The sequence below is a fragment of the Martes martes genome (assembly GCF_963455335.1).
Source record: "Martes martes genome assembly, chromosome: 10".
Classification (NCBI taxonomy): Eukaryota; Metazoa; Chordata; class Mammalia; order Carnivora; family Mustelidae; genus Martes; species Martes martes.
In genome coordinates, this window is record NC_137898.1 from 19,251,745 (window position 1) to 19,268,861 (window position 17,117).

Genomic DNA, 17,117 nt, shown 5'->3' on the forward strand with positions numbered 1-17,117 from the left:
CTGTCTCTTCCTTTCTGAGGCTCCAAAATGATGCAAACCGGACATTACAGAGCGAGTGCCCAGTGGTTACCAGAATGACCGCTGTTTCACAAGGGAATGAGGAGATGGTCCCAACTTCGTGTAGCGGCTATGATTGGAAGCCACACTATGACTCGAAGTGTGACCGTTCGCTTCTCCCCGCCCTCCCCTCAGCCTGAGTGCCTTGGCTATCTCCACCTGCCACCCAGTCCCACTGAGGCAGGGAGAGAACCAGTTTTCCTTTTCTCTCGAGTAGGTTTTGCTGTGCTTTAAAGTTTAAGATGGTAAAATTTACATGTGTATTTTACCACAATTTAAAGATAATGGTTTGTCACTGGGAGGGCAGGCCAGAATTTCTCTTGGCACAGTGGTCAAGGTCAAGTTGCACCTGTCTGCTGCCTGCCTGTTGATTGTAATGAGGTGATGGTGGCCTCAGTCGGGCCTGTTTTTTCCCTTCTGTGCCTGCTCTGGCGGGGGGAGCAGGGCCAGAGCTGTAGGAAGTGTGAAGCCGGTGTGAAGCAGCAGTGTGAAGCCGGTGATGACAAACAGGCCTTGAGCTGCAGGGAGCCAGGGCTGTCGCCCAGGTGGCCCTCACAGGCCAGGCAGAAGGCCCCGGCAGCCTCTCACCGGCTCCTCCCCGCCCTAAACTGGGCGACTGCTTACCACAGAGGAGCAGTATCCCAGGGAAACTGAGGGGATCAGCCCAAGAGAGCTGTTTACTTGGGTTGGGCTCCTGGCAGGGCCTCTGTGGAGTGACTCAAATGCGGGTTTACCCCTGCCTTGGCAACAGCAGGTCTCTGGGGGGAGATGCTTTAAAGGGGCAGGACACCATCATGAGACACACGGCAAGTGAACACTTCGTTTTGGGGGGGGATCCCAACTGAAGGTGAAGACACAGGGACAGTCTCTTCACCGTTTCTGACTCAGAGGTTGGGCAACTCTGTCCCAACTGGCTGCACGGTCAGTTATCATGGCCAATGCCAGGCACAGTTAACAAGCTAGGGATCCCAGGGCCCACAACAGCACAGCACAGCCGTGGGCAGCCGCCTCCTTTTCAGCCCTAGCTTTGGGCTAAAATTAGAACTTTCTCACCGTTTTCTGCCCTGGCTTCAGCCTGAAGTGGCAGGGAGGCAATGCATACCACAGTTGCCCCTTCTGTCAGGAAGTTTAGTCCCTTGCCTCTAGGACCGTCTCTGGCTCTGAGACCCTGGCTCCACCTCCGGCTCCCATGGCCCAGCGCAGCCACACATCAGGAGGCAGGACCTAGCTTTACCAGGGCTGAGAGGCCTGCCAGAAAAGCCCCCAGGGGCCAGTCGGGAATAACCTACTAGGCATCCTGACTCCCCAGGGAGCACCCCAGGGCCTGGCTCAAGCTGTCTGGCAAATCAGGGCAGCTAAACATACTGGTCCTGGACTTTCCGATCCCTCACTCAGCCCCTTGCCCTGTCTGGTTTGCTCAGCACAACTCCTCACCTCAGATTAGCAGATACCAGCACCAAAGGGAGGCCCACATTCCCCGTCCGCTCCTGCTGGAAACATGGCAGAGGCCTGGCAGCTCTTTCTTGCTCCGAACCAGAGGCTGCTGCCCCCAGGCTGAGTAGGGGGCAACAAGCAGCTGACGACTGCGATGGCCTCGTCTGAGGAGCTTTACCTTGCGTGTCCACTTCACACACAGTGTCTTGCTGACTAATCACACACGAGCCCTTGAACTGGGAACAGCTCTAAGTTTCCTGACCATCCCAAGGTGGCACAGCTGCTAGGTGGCCGAGCCCCAAGACCCAGAACAGCCTGCCTGACTCCGAAGCCATTCTGCACTTCACATCCACGGCTCTTCCTCCCGAGAAGCGGGCCCGCCGGTTACCAGGGCCCACACACCAAAGGGAACGTGCAGGGTAGCATTTTAGACAACTGGTAGGACAGGAGGCTGTAAAGTACAGAAAAAATTTATTGGAAATCTCTTGAATACATTTTAAAGTATAGCTCAGTATTTCCAAACAAGGTAGGCTGGAGGAGGGGGAGGGACTCTGCCACCTGGAGCCGGGTGACGGGTCCCAGCCCTGCCCCAGGGGCTGCTGCGGGAGTCAGTCTAGGGCTCATCCCTGTCAGTGCTGGGGCCGAGGGGCAAGGGCCAGCCTTGACAGTTGCTCTGCTCCTCCCAGGCTCAGCTCAGGGATAAGCCTCCCCGGCCTCACTGATGGGGTCCTAAAGGGAAGGCTGCTGCCCGCAAAGCCACGATCAGGTGTCAAAGAGGACGATGGCTAACAGGACTCTCCGTGCTCGGCCTCAGGAGGACAGCAGCTGAGACACTGTGGCAGAATGTGAGGGGAGGGGCGAGCAATAGCTTACCAGGGCTTCCCCTTTCTCAGCACTGGGGCCTGGGGCGTTAAATCTGGAATGGTTCAGCAGGCCATGGGTGCACTCTGGCCCGGGTAGGAGGACCAGCTGGACACCACTGCTGGGAACATTTCTTTGTGGCAGCAGGATGCATGCAACAGGGGCAGGGCTCAGCCTACCTGAGACAGCCTCCAGCCCACTCCAGCCCTCAGAGTTCAGCCTTGTAGGTGGGAACAATGTCACATGCATTTACTAACAAGCAATCGAGGACCACCTGCTCCACTTCAGAACAGCTGCCGCCAAGAAACAGCCCAGGTGGGCCAGGAGGAATGGGGTGGGCCTTGTTTCCCTGGGCCAGGACGACCAGGTAGGCTGGGGGAGGGACCGACGGCAGGTGGGTGAGGCTAGGCGCTTGACTGACTCAGTAACAATATCTAAATGGTTAAGTCAATCATACACCTAGCTTTGGTTTCTCGACGAGGAACCAATCCAGCCAGTAAACCTTAGGGCAGGGTGCAGAGGGTTAAACAAAGGTGGTGGCCAGGCCCAGGTGGAAAGAGAAGGCCCATAACCTAACCCTGAGAAACAGGAGCAAGTCCCCCCAGGAGGGGCCCCTCTGGCCTTCCCCAGGGCCACGGTGGGGCCCATACGATGCACTCTATGGCACTGTACAACTCTAGAGGATTGTACACACTCAGCACCCAAGACTTCCTGGACTGCCAGAATGGCGTCAGTTACTCTGCAGAAGCTGGGACGGATTCACACTCTCGCCAGGAATATGCAGGAGTCTAAGGTAAAGCCTATCGTCAGTTCAAGTGCAGCGATTCTGGGAGGTTCTGTTGCCCTCAGCCAGCTCGATTCTTGGCTCCCACCTTAGGTATATGGGAAGGAAGATGCTCAGAGCAGCAACCCAGGATCTGAGGAACCTCCAGACAAGGAGGCCCTATTCCAGGAAGAGGCCCTCCCCCTTCCCTAAGTGAAAACATCTAACCTCAAACATTTTTTTTCTATAAAATATTGGATTTCTCTGAAAGTAATAAATATTTACCATGTTAATAACCAAGGAGCAGCAACAGGGGGAGGAAGGAGAGAGAAGGAACCTTCACTGTGACTCCCAATGAGAAACTCCTGGAGACCTAGGATTATGCTTTCGTGCCGCTGAGGGTCTGAGCAGACAGCCACCAGGGCTGCTCAGACCCTCTGCGGGGAGAGGGGCTGGCACAACTCTCAAGAGTGAGAATGGCTGAGTTTGGAGTTCCTGCCAGCTTGGGCAGGGGGCCTGTCATATTGCCAAAAGTACAGGAACGGGGCAGAGAGAGGGAAGGTGAGAGGAAGAAGACATCAAACCAAAGGGGACCAAAAAAGAGCCTGAAGAAGCCCCTCCTTCTTCTTCCCAGCACTGTTTCCTTCCTTTCCCGCCTCCATGCCAGGCTTGGGGCCACCAGCCGGAATGTCAAGTGCTTGATGGTAACGGCAGGCCAGCAAGGGGCCAGCTGCAGAGTAGACCCAGGGCAGGGGGCCGGCAGGAGGAACGGGATGACAGCCATTGTGAAGCAGCCGCGATAGGCGGTGGAAGCAGAAGGACTGCCAAGGGCCCTTTTGTTATACAGGGTCTTCCAATCTCCAAGGCCAGGGTTTGAGTCCTCTCAGATGCTATCACCAGGCTTGACTGCTGCCATGGAGTCTCCAGGAGGTGTGAGAACAGGGACTTGCGGGTCCCCACGGGGGAAACCAGCCTCTCCTCCGCCCAGAGCAAGTTGAGGGATGGGAGCAGCTGATGAGTGGGAGGCTCTGTCTCCTGGGACCACAGAAAGGGGATGCTGCTGGTACCCAAGGTCACCAACTTTTACTGCAGTGTTTCTACAAAGGCATCAAATTCTCGAACATTCTTCTCGTGCACAGCCAGCTTTTCTGGTAGTGAGTCCTGCACCGGGAGGGGAGAGAAGAGTTGCTTATTCAAGTAGGGTCCTGAAGAGGCAGCTCGTGCAGGCCCCCCGCCCTGGCTAGAGAAGGGAGCAGAGCACAGAGCTCAGCGCAGCAGCATGGGGCAGGGAGGCAGGCACTGCACAGTGGGCTTGTGGGGCCCGGGGGCTCGGCAGAACAGTCCAGGGAATCCAAGTGGGCCACACACTTAACGAGCTAAAGAAGGAGCATGCCAACGACAGGATGACACAGAGAAGTTACCTCTGGCACAGACGAGACTGACACTGGAATGAAATAGTAGGCTTAGCACGCTATAGATTAAGAAAAGCTAACAGGAGTTCTTCATGACCTGTGCTGGGCAGCAGAATCCCTTGCGGCCACAGCAACAAGGCCATCCCAACCATGCTCCCGAGAGAGTCTGACTCAGCAGGTCTGTGGGGAGGCCTAGGAACTGGCATCTTTACACCCACTGAGAAAGGGTGCGTTAGAGAATTGCGAGAAAACAATAAACGAGAAGAAAACAGAACCTCAGGAGTTGTTTAACTGCCCTCCAGAATCAACTATTTATGAAAATGTGACCCTATTCAGGCACCTGAAGAGATTCCCTGGGCGCCAGGTGCTGGGGAGACGTGGCCTGTCCCACCCCAGAACCGGCTGGAGGCCCAGACGCGCTGGGAGCAGCAGGGCAGCTACAGGAGGCGGCAGCAACTGGCCACTCCTGGCAGCAGAGTCGCTCTCGGAGCTGTCGCCATCTGGGTTCTTGCAAGCACATTTCCAGTGAGAAGCCAGGGAGCCAGGGGCTAAAAGCCTAAAATCAGAAGCCAGACTCGCTGGGATCAAAGCTGTGTGCTGGCAGCTCAGTGTGACCAGGGGCAAGTTATCTGTTTCCAGTGTCGGTTTTCTCATCTGTACATTGGGATAGGAAGAAAAGCTACCTACCTCTTAGGATTGTTGAAGATTCATGTAAAGCACTTAGAAAAATGCCTGGCACCTAGAAAGCCTCAATAAATGTTAATAATAAGGATATTGTTTTAGTATTGTTATTACTGAGCATGTTTTTCTGTTTCGAGTAAATCAGGGGCCGATATCTCAAGATTCCTACTCCTATAAAGCCATTCCTCTAATGTTGAAGAGAAGGTGACTGTCCCACCTCAGATAGAGGGACCCTGACATCCTGGGGTGTTAGAGTAATCAGCTAGTTAGGCTTTAACAGGATGCCTGGAGGCCAGCAAAGGGGGAGTGAGGGACAGCTATGGGGAAAGTCGGAGGCCTGTCCCGGCCAGCCGCACTCCAAAAACAAAGCACAAGAAGCCAGATCAAACCAGACAGGCCAAAGTCAAAGAAGGCCTGAGAACCTGACCGAGTGAGGGAGAAAAGGCGTGAAAACCTACTCTCAAAGAAATCCTCTTTCCAAATAATAAATACCCACCCCCACCAGTTAACAACTGTCAATAAAAGATAGAGACCCAAACCCTGGGGTACACAGCTCTCCCGAGCTCGTCCACTCTCATCTCGAATGTACTTTCACTAGAATAAACTCTTCACCTGCACCACTCAACCACCATATCTGGTCCATCTTTTAATTCTTTTCTTACAACAAGACTCAGAGGCTGCGGGGACATCCCAGAGACAGGCTGGGTGGAGGCACAGAGCACCCGGAGTTTATAGCCATGCGGCCTGCTCCTCGGCCCCTTGGACACAGGAAGTGCACTAAGCAGAGATGCGGAGATCATAGTCAGTATCAGGACATCTGGCTAAACTCGAGAAGTGCTGGCTGAATCAGGAACGAGCTCTCTGAGGAAAGACCAGGAATGCCAATACTCAGGACCTCACACTTCTGCCCTGTACCGCTGGCGTCTGCCTGACAGCTGAACAGCTAAATGCAGGAGCTACTGGAGCAGCTCGGCTTCACGGCAGCAGCGAGCAGAAGACCCAAGACACCGAACAGCAGGGATGGAAGTGATGGCGAGTACGGAAGCAACGTGAAGACAGTGACCGCCAGACGCGGTGCAACCTCAAGGGGGAGCAACAAAAGATAAGGATCTAAGTGTCTCTTTCCTGTTACAGAGAAGATGGGAGGTACGGGAGTGGGAGTGAGTAACAGGAGGAAATTTCTAGGCCTTTGGAGCAGGAATGACCATTAAAAGAGGATAGGAGGTTACAGGATGAGGTCTGACGGGGGAAGGGGTTTCCATACCAAGTCCTCAGCCATGGATTGTGCCCCGATATCTATGGAGAGGCTGCTCAGCTGGGGAGGATTCTGAAATTCACGATAGAATGTCCCCAGGTCCATCGGAAGAATGTCATCTTTAGAAAAAGCCGGTTTCTTCAAAAACAAGACAGACTCAGGTTAGCCTGCCTTAGGTCGGAAAGGAAAATCCAGGAAAGAAGCTATGAACCACCCTCTTTACTTCTAGTAATTATCAGAGAAAGGGTTCCTCTGGGTTCATCTCAGGGAGAGGATTCGCTGTACCTTTCTCCACTGGGCAGCTGAACTCTAGTGCTGGTGCTAACACTCTTCTCCCCTGGTAAGGTTTATGGTCCCTTCCCTCAAACTCCTTTCCTTAACAAAGGCCCAACCATTCAGGCAGGAATAGGGCCTGCACGGATACCACTGACAAATCCTCATTTAGAGTTGAATTTCAACTGAAGACACGGCACAAAATGCCTTCTTGTTCATGGGCCTCCAAATGTGTCCCCAAGCAGGGTGTGGGGACAGGTTCCAACACACAGCCAGGTGCCCACCCATACCCTCCCATCTGTCCGGAGAAGCCCATCTGACCGATCCCTGTAAAGGAAGTCCTGTTCAAGTCCCTGGATGCTTCTACATCTACTTCCCCTATGGCAGCGAAGGTCCAAGAAGGTGACAGTAACTTACGAAGTCGATCATGACGAAGTCATCATGGGTATTGCCACTGCTGCCCCCGCTGGAGCCATCTGAGTGCAAGCTGCCCTGGAGAGGAGATTCGGTCTCTGGGGAGTCTGGAGGATTCACCTGTTTCAGAACAAGGCGGAAGTAGGGGCGGGTTCCAAGCCTGGTGCAAGCTGGTGTTAATGATCAAAGGACCTGTAAGGGACCCAACGCTGGCCAGAAATCTGCAAGCCCAGGAGCGCAGCTGCCAGCCTGCGGAAGAACGGTGACTTGCCCGGGAAAACGACATGCACAGCACCATCTGTTAACTTTAGTCAAAGGGGGACTCACCATGGGATCAGCACCCTCCAGCTCCAAATTCTTGGGAGCAAACATGGCAAAGGGGATGTCCAAACTGGTCAGGGTCACCTAAGAGACATGGAAATTTCAGTGGCCACCCCTGCCCCAGCTTATAGGCTTCCTCAGAGGCAGCCAGCAGCCTGTCGGTCCAGCAGATTCGCACACCCAGGCTGACCACACTGTCCTCAGGTTCCCATCCTGCTGGAGAACCCAGAATCTTCCCCCTCACACAGCCACAACATCCACAGGGGTAGGGCTCCCCAGGACCCCGGGAATCAGCTCTGGAGGCCTGACCCGCAGTGACTGGGTAACAACTGTTCTGCGCTGGTAGAGCTAGGGAGGAACTTATTTCGAGTAAGGCTGAGGCCCTGACACTTGAGTGCAGGCTGAGTGTGCCAAATGGGGCCTGGTGTCCCTCTCCTATGAGAGGCTTACTCGATCTCAGAACAAGAGCTGTGAACTTCTCTGGAGGGCTGTAACGGGTTACTAACCCTCTTCCCAAAAAATTCACACACACACACACACACACACACACACACCCCTCTGCATAGGGTTTTAGGGGTCCCATAGACCGTAGGTGAACAGCCCTGCCCCTAAGGCCTCACTTTAAAGGCTCAGTCATTCTCACAGGTAGCAGTGTCAGAAAAATCACCTGGTTGATGGGCTTGTTGACAAAAGCCCCCACTTTGCGGACAAAGATGGTCTCCAACACATCGTGGGGGGATGCCCGGCCCTCACTGCTGTTTGATACCGTTTCAGTATCCTCGCTGGAGAAGAAAGACAGTGTTGGTACTCATTCTCAAACCGCAACAGAGCCTATGCGGTTGCCCATAAACCCACCATCAGTGGGGCTGCAGTCCAGGACATGGGTGCCCCCCGCCACCTCTGACCCATGTGAGAAATGGCAATACAGGGCCTGGCTGCTGCCACTGTCACTCTCCCCTGTGAGTTGAGGGCAGAGGACTGAACCTCCAGAACAACTAAAAATGAGGCACAGGTGAATGAAACTCAGTGTCACAACTGTGTGAAGTGTACATTAAATTGAATCTGAAATACCACTGATAAGCATCAGTCACCAGCATACCGCAGTCATACATACAGGCAAGCAGCGCCTGTCAACAACCGTGACGTTAATAGTAATCTATGACACAGGCAGACTCAAGCTTTAAGCTTTTCTTGGACTTTTGTTTTGTTATCTAAAATTACCATAAGAAGGAATCATTTACAGTGTTTATATAGTACTGTGTTAATTTAAGCTTTACCTCACAAGGGACAGTGTCATTATTCTAAGTTGAGAGTCCCAAATTTGGCTCATTAGATAACCAGAGCTTTCTCCGCCCATGACACATCGCCTGGGCTAAGGCCCTCTGCGCCACATACCACGTTTCCTCTCCTCGTCCCCAATCAACCCTCTGTTCAGCAAGGTCTCTTTCAATGACACATTTCATTTGGCTGCCCCACCCCCTCCACTTCCAGCTCTCTAGACCGATGTGGAGTTGTGGATGGTACGGCGTGAGGGTGCCCCCTCCATGGGCCGCCAGGCCAGTAGTCACAGCCCTAGCAGCAGCAGGGGTTAGGAAAGGTCCTCTGGCCAAAAGCAGGGGCTTAAGGTAGGGAGGAGGACTGTGCCGGCTACGTGGATTCAGGACACTAGCTGGCAGGAAAGACCAGTACTGAGGAAAGGCCTGAGCTCTGATGACCTGCATTTAAGAACCCCTTACCCCAAAGAGAAGAGACAGTGTCCTCTATCTCTAGCTACTCCCAGACATGTTCCAGGAAAGGCCTGAGCTCTGATGACCTGCATTTAAGAACCCCTTACCCCAAAGAGAAGAGACAGTGTCCTCTATCTCTAGCTACTCCCAGACATGTTCCAGGAAAGGCCTGAGCTCTGATGACCTGCATTTAAGAACCCCTTACCCCAAAGAGAAGAGACAGTGTCCTCTATCTCTAGCTACTCCCAGACATGTTCCAGGAATCAAGGCTCAGAAAACTGGAGTGTCAAATGACTAACGGGCTCTTCCTTTGATTATGTGACACGAGGAGGGCTTTAAAAGGATGGACATTTGGGAAGCCAGGAATGAAAGTAATTATTTTTCCTGATGGATGGCACAAAAAGATGTTCCCAAATAATTCCCCCCCCACTGCTCCACTGTGGGAATGAAAAAAAAAAAATACCAAAAAATTCTATTATCCAAAAGTCCATTTAGGATGCACTGGGGCAATCAACGTCATTATCTCTGGGGCCTTGCGGTCAAAGGAGGGCAGAGCAGGTCAGGACAGCCTCATCTTCCCACGGGAGAACTCCAAGCTTGAGGGAGAGGAGCTCAGCCTGCGCCAGGTCATTTTGGGAGCTAAGTGCTCTCTGGCAAATCACTTAACCCTCTGAGAACCTCTTACTTTTGAAGAGGCGGTAACAGTGGTGATTTGTGCAGGGCAGGATTCTGAGAACTTTCCTGTTCTACCTCATCAATGTCGTCATAATATGAAATTTATAGAATGTATCGCTTCTGTAATCAGAAAAGACAAAGATCTAAAAAAAATTTTTTAATGAAGAAAAATAGTTGTTTCTAAAGAATCTCCAAGAGGTACTAATACAGCAGAGGGGAAAAAAAACCCAACAATCCTAACTACTACCACAGATCCACTGTGGCCCCAAACTTGAGAACTTTGGTCCTCGGGAAACACTGAGGCCTGACTCCAAGGGAATACAGCTGGGGGTAAGAGGAGAGAAACACACACATGCATGCACGCATGCGCGTGCACATCCCCTTCACTGGATGACCGTGATAAGAAGTAGGCCCTGGCTGTTGGCTGTTAATAGCAAGCTTGGGGCAGTTTCCTGACATGCCAGCTGCAATGTTAAGATTCTTATCGAGAACTTTAAGAATTCCACATTTGGGGCCAAACTGCCAAGCCTGAGGCAATGCTGAGAGCGACTCTTTACTGACACCAGATAGACACATGTGTCAGGGAAGATGGGCCCCTGGCCACTGCGAACTCACCTGCTGGAAGGTGTGGCAGCACAGTGGGCCCCATCGGACAGGGTGTAGGTCGCCAGTCTCTCCTGGTCAGCCTGGGCACCGTGGGCAGGCTGGTTAGGAGCAAGGGGTACCCCACCTTCCTTCCCAGGAACCATGAGCTTTGGGGGAAATGGAAGAATATCGTGAGTAATGGCAGGGTCAGGCAGGACGGGAAACTTGGCCTAGCACAATGGTAGCTGCCTCTGTGCTTTTCTACTGCCAGTGCTGCCACCAAATGGGTGGGAAACCTTGGATCTATGTCTTCTCTGGGACTCAGCTAATGGGAGACATGACACGCGTGGTAAGAACTACAAAGGGAAAGGAAAGAGGGAGAAAACCCTTGGAAGCTCTTCTTTCCTTTCTGAACTCTATGAGGCTCTTCCTTCTGGAGTCACCTGGTCCCTCTGAAGTTACTTAGCATCATCATACTGGGCCGGATGAGGCCCCTCTCCTGCCACATGGCAGGTGAGGCAGCACAGGAACCCCCAGGGTCCTCCCCATCTTTAAAGATACCTGATGAGGGTGTGTGGCATTTAAGCCAGCAGCAAACACTACTGGGTAAGCCAGGTCAGCTGATCCAACGCCCAGGGCAGCAGGCTGATAGGAAAGGCGAGAGCTTGAGAGCTAAGCGAGAGAAAAACAAAGACGGGCAGAAGAAAGGAGGAGGAAAAAATAGGCAATCCTAGAGTATGACTAATGATCAAGATTGTAGAGAGGTAAGGAACGGATCCCAGCCCACACCCTCACAGTTGGGGTTGGGGGGCCTGACGTAAGGGTTAAAGACAGACCAGGCCATTATGCTAAGGCTAAGAAGGCAGACACTCGTTTGCAATGGGACTGACATTCCCAGCTCGGCAGCCTTCTAAAGGCCTCAAATGAGTTCCCTGCTCCCCTTTTCCCCAGGGGCTCAGCTAACTGTTGAGGTTTCCAGCCCAAAGGACTGGTGAAGCACAGGCCTGGGCAGAACTTGCAGCCAAAGTCATTGGTTTCTCCCAGGTCATTCTATTTTCTCCTTTGTCCTTGAGGTCCCTTTGAAACAGAAGGCCTCTTCCCTAATCACACCCTCCATCACCCCTGGGTATGGGAGGGTTCCTATTTATATTGAAAAAGAAAGAATACCACTCTTGGATTGTTTATTTGGAAATAAGATATAAATAACTCCATGTATTTTTTACATCAATGGTAGGAGGAGGGGCAAATGAAACATCCTATTTTGGGCAGCTGTGCTATAGCTGCATCCTGTTAAAAATCAATTACCAAACCTCAAATAACCCCCAGAACACTTGGGGACATTTAAATAGCTATCCCCTGTACTTTATGCATACTTTTTAAATAAAAAGATGCCACCTGATTATAGCCCCTTCTCCCCAGTATGGACTCACTTGATGGGAAAAGGCCAGTCCTGCCATGGGGACCCTCAGAGTGTCCGTCACCACAGGAGTAGGGGTCTGAAAATGTGCCTTTGTGACAGTAAACACACACTGTGCACAGATACACACAGAGACAGGAGAAACAAGAGAAGAAAACAGAAAAGGGACTTGAGAAAGAAATGAAAACAACTCTGGAAGGGGAGACAGCCACAGGGGCCGAACTGCACGTGGGAAGTCGGGGGTGCAGCAGGGAGAGAGCAACATGGCTGCCTCCCTAGAAGGACAACTTGGAAGCGTCTGAAGAAGGCACACTTATCCCAGGGGGCTCCACTGCATGCTAGGTGACCCGGTGAGCAGGTGGAAAACAAAGCTGAGTCAAGTTGGTATGACTTGGCAACAGGGAAACCCAAACTAAGCATTAGTGTGTTTTTAGTCAAAAGAGGACGAAGGGTGTTAGAGAATGGCCTCCAGCAGCGAGGGCTTGAGAGCAGGTGCAAGGCGTGCTGAGGATGAAGACCCAAGGGTACAATGCTAGACTGGAGACCTTTTCCTAGGGACCCAGAATCTGTAAGGACACGTTCAAACAACAGACATTTGCTGACTGGAACTTTATAATGCTCGGGTCCAGGGTGCCTCGGTGGCTCAGTCTGTTAAGCATCTGACTTTGGCTCAGGCCAAGATCTCAGGGTCCTAGGATCAAGCCCCACCTTGGGCTCTGTGCCAAGTGGGGACCTCTACCCCTCCCCCTGCTCATGCTCTCTTAAACAAATAAAATCTTAAAAAAAATGCTCAGGTCCCCAGCTGCACACCTGACTACACCATCTGAGACAGGATGAATTGGTGAGTACAGGTGTAGGCATTGTGTGTGTGTGTGTATGTGTGTGTATGCACACACGCTTGCCTGCACACATGCATGAGAGTGTGTGTGTGTTTTATAGCCCCACATGATTCAGTAAAAGCCAGGGCACTTTAAAAACTCTTAGATTTCGGGGCGCCTGGGTGGCTCAGTGGGTTAAGCCTCTGCCTTCGGCTCAGGTCATGATCTCAGGGTCCTGGGATGGAGCCCCACATTGGGCTCTCTGCTCAGCAGGGAGCCTGCTCCCCCCTCTCTCTCTGCCTGCCTCTCTGCCTACCTGTGATCTCTGTCAAATAAATAAATAAAATCTTAGAAAAAAACACAACTCTTAGATTTCAAAGCTAATTAAGATTATTTTGGGTCGGGGCGCCTGGATGGCTCAGTGGGTTAAAGCCTCTGCCTTCGGCTCAGGTCATAATCCCGGGGTCCTGGGATCCAGCCCTACATCGGGCTCTCTGCTCAGCGGGGAGCCTGCTTCCCCCTCTCTCTCTCTCTGCCTGCCTCTCTGCCTTCTTGTGATCTCTGTCAAATAAATAAATAAAATCTTTAAAAAAAAAAAAGATTATTTTGGGTCTTGCTGTTCTATCTTTAAGTCTTACCAATTAGCTAGTTAATGTTTAGAACTGGAGGTCGGACCTGAAATCACAGCAGCAGGTTCCGGGTCACAACTTTATTTCCTGACTCGACTCTGTGCCCACATGACACAATGGTCCATATTTGGTTGGGAAAACAAACACCACATTAACATGCATTTACAGGACTCTAGCAAAAAGCTCAAATAGAAATTGTTGAACAGTTATGCAATTCCCTAGGCTAAATCGAGGAAGAAACTAGTTCAGTATTTACAGGAATGATGAGACCTGCTGGCAAATCATTTTCTCTTTCTGTTCTGCCACTAAGGTTGAAAATGAATACTTTGGGACACCTGGGTGGCTCAGTCGATTAAGCGGCTGCCTTTGGCTCAGGTCATGATCCCAGGTTCCTCAGACTGGGTCCTCCACTGGGCTCCTTGCTCAGCGGGAAGCTTCCTTCTCCCTCTGCCTCTGCCTGCCACTCTGCCTGCTTGTGATCTTTTGCTCTCTGACAAATAAATAAATAAAATCTTAAAGAAAAAAAAAAAAGACAATGAGTACTTCTGCAACAAACTGTACCAGCCCCAACTAGAGGTACTTAGAGGGTAGTGGGAAGGCTCACCCATGGGATGCTCAGCGTTGATAAGATCTTGGCACAATCTACTTTCAAACTGTGACAAGACACAACAGGCAACTGTTGAGAAAGACAGGCTCCCCTTACACAGGTCAACCAACCTTGTGCAAAGGGAAGATGCAGTAACTACTTAACTTCCCCTTACTTTTGGGGTCAGGTCAAATTTCCACTGTACTCGAGAAAGAGACAAACTGATTTGTTAAGCCCCAGCCTCACCATCCTCGTATCTTCCAAGTCACAACTTCATTTACTGTTCATGCATTTATCACTTCTAAAACAAAACTGGGGTGGGGAGGAGGCACCTAGGTGGCTCAGTGGGTTGAGCCTTGGCCTTCAGCTTGGGTCATGATCTCGGGGTCCTGGGATCGAGCCTGGCATTGGGCTCTCTGCTCAGCAGGGAGCCTGCTCCTCCCTCTCCCTCTGCCTGCCTCTCTGCCTCCTTATGATCTCTCTGTCAAATAAATAAGTAAAATCTTAAAAAAAAAAAAATGGGGGCACCCGAGTGGCTCAGTTGGTTATGCGTCTGCCTTTGGCTCAGGTCATGATCCCAGGGTCCTGGGATCGAGTCCTGCTAAGCAGAGAGTCTGCTTCTCTCTCCCTCTAAGCACTGCCCTCCTCATGCTCTCACTCTCTCTCTAATGAAAAAATTAAAAAATAAAACAAAACTTTGACTATCTAAAAAATAATCTACTTGCACTAATGTGTTCTGGTGACCCTCCCCCTCTTTTTGGGTCACTACTGTTCTATGTCAGCAAGAGTGCCAGAAGCTGCCCCCTCCCAAAGCAATGGTGACACTCATGCCTATATACCTTCACCGGGGGAGGAGTAACAGATCCCACCCCCCATCCACCCAAACTGTCTAGGCAACTTTATAGCAAGAACCTCCTTAACTCTAAATTGGGACAACAGAAATAACAGAGACCCATGGATTTTGTCATTTCCTTCACACACATTTAAGTTTTTTTTTTTCAGCTAACTTTTGTGCTTAACTTCTGTTTTTGAAACAGATGAGAACCGTAATTTTAATCCAGTATCTCCTAACAACTCAGAATGAAGTAAATTTAAATAATTTTCTTAATTAAAAAACAAAATAAAAATTCATGGGTATGAATTAATTTGTTGGGCTCCCAAAGAAAGATGGTTAAAGGGGTTAATCTGGGACCAGTTTAGAGGAACACAGAACTGAGTTAGGTCTAGAAGAACCTGTCTAATGTGCAAATCAGAGAGAAAGGGAGTGGTAGAGAGGACGAGCAGGCAGAGCAGGGAGCATAGGCCATAAGGTAGGAGATGAATGACTCGGGTTGGAAGGGAAGAAACGTACCCTGAAATTCAGTCATCTGGCAACAAACTACTCCTTTGCTAAAGCAGACTTGGTACCACGTACGTTATACAACAATGCCACCCAGGTGGGTCTGCTTGGGAAGCTGGGAACCTTGTTTGGAGCCTGTGTTTCGTTGAAACTGAGTTTGACACTGGAGATGGACTCAAGTGGAAAAGTTAATGGTTTAAAATGTTCAGATTAAGAATGCAGATAGCCAGAAATCTGTGTCAACTATGAAGAGACTGCACTGCTGGTTTCTTACTGGCATTCTATGCCAAATAATTACTGGTTCCTTTTGTGCTCCTTCCATTATGAGGAAACATATTAACCACTTCCAAAGTGAAGCAGCCACCAAATTAACAAGAGTAGGATAGAATACCTCTCTGGTATCACAATGCATTTGGAATTCTAGGACTCATCTTCTAGAGAATTTTATGATGTCTCCAGGAATGTAAAGGTTACATCTGTGGGTTAAGAATGATTACAGACTAGGAGTGCCTGGGTGGCTCAGTGGGTTAAAGCCTCTGCCTTTGGCTCTGGTCGTGATCCCAGGGTCCTGGGATCGAGCCCCGCATCAGGCTCTCTGCTCGGCGGGGAGCCTGCTTCCCCTCCCCTCTCTCTGCCTACCTCTCTGCCTACTTGTGATCTCTGTCTGTCAAATAAATAAAATAAAACTCTTTAACAAAAAAAAAAAAAAAAAAAAAGAATGGTTACAGACTAGAGGGGCACCTGGGTTAGAGGGGCACCTGGGTGGCTCAGTTAGTTAAACATCTGATTCTTGGTTCGGCTCAGGTCATCAACTCAGGGTTGTGAAATGGAGCCCTGTGTTGGGCTGCATGCTCAAAACAGAGGCTGCTTCAGATTCTCTCTCCTTCTCCCTCCCCCCTTGGCCTCTGCTTGTGCGCACATGCACATGTGTGCGCGCTCTCTAATAAATAAATAAATAAGTAATAAAATCTTTAAAAAAAAAAAAGCATGGTTATAGACTAGAAACATTGCAATATTACCTGCTAGATAAGAAGGCTCTACCTCACCCCTCAAAACAACCCCCTGGAAACAATGACCACCACTACCACCACTAAATTCTGACACCATTTCATGTCCATATGTGTACTAAATAACTAGAGCCACCCCAGAACTGTTTCCCTGTACCTGAGACGGAGGAGAGGTGGAGAAAGAGGTTGTACACACTTCTTGAGAATCTTCTACAGAAGGATATGTTACTCCAGTGTCCTCACCAGCAGTTCTATGATGGCGGAAAAATAAATCATGAATTTTATGGTCACAGCAGTCGGTTTCAGAAAGGATACAAAGGGAGGTTAGATAAAGATGAAAGCTGTGACAAGAGGTGTTTCAGGCAGAGCTCATTATGGCAAGAGGCGTGTTGAGTCCTTGATAATGTCAGACATATCCAGAGAAAAACATCTAGAGGCTGACCAAGGCTTTTATTTTTAACCTAAACATTTTACCTGATATGTCATTTGATAATATTTTCTTAAGCCTGACCAGTGTTGGGACCAAAGAACTATGAGCAATAGAGATGCAGTGAAACAAAGGCTAGACTCCAAAGATGAACCTATCCAACTTCGAAAGTCCTTCAAGTAGGCAGTATCCTTCCTAATAAACATCTGTTCCAACCTCTACAGAACTGTTTTCTGGGATCTAGGCCTGAAAACATTGGATTCTAATCTATAACTAAACTCTGCCAATGGTGACCATAAAACCATTTAATTTGTGAAGGACATTCTGTTAATTATTGCCACTCTTGTAGTCTCTAAGTAGAATCAAACCGAAAGTCAAATTACTACCATCAAGATCCAAAATGCCCAAGAATTTTCTGAGACAGTCTATACATTCC

At 50.3% G+C, this 17,117-nt stretch overlaps 1 protein-coding gene across 7 annotated transcripts in view; it reads right to left on the minus strand.

The window, feature by feature from the left end:
* Nucleotides 1-1,945: 1,945 nt before the first annotated feature.
* Nucleotides 1,946-17,117, minus strand: part of ATG13 (autophagy related 13) — a 55,781-nt gene continuing 40,609 nt past the window's right edge. For 3 of the 7 annotated variants that reach the window (XM_080816104.1, XM_080816103.1, XM_080816105.1), the window contains exons 11-17: nucleotides 16,412-16,505; nucleotides 10,489-10,625; nucleotides 8,139-8,253; nucleotides 7,478-7,555; nucleotides 7,154-7,270; nucleotides 6,473-6,601; nucleotides 1,946-4,276 (exon numbers count right to left, since the gene is read on the minus strand). In XM_080816104.1, the coding sequence (XP_080672230.1) occupies nucleotides 4,199-4,276; nucleotides 6,473-6,601; nucleotides 7,154-7,270; nucleotides 7,478-7,555; nucleotides 8,139-8,253; nucleotides 10,489-10,625; nucleotides 16,412-16,505 (748 nt within the window). In that variant the 3' untranslated portion in view covers nucleotides 1,946-4,198. Of the gene's footprint in view, nucleotides 4,277-6,472; nucleotides 6,602-7,153; nucleotides 7,271-7,477; nucleotides 7,556-8,138; nucleotides 8,254-10,488; nucleotides 10,626-11,019; nucleotides 11,131-11,888; nucleotides 11,988-16,411; nucleotides 16,506-17,117 lie in introns of all 7 variants that reach the window. The other 4 variants (XM_080816102.1, XM_080816101.1, XM_080816099.1 and 1 more) reach the window with 3 other exon arrangements.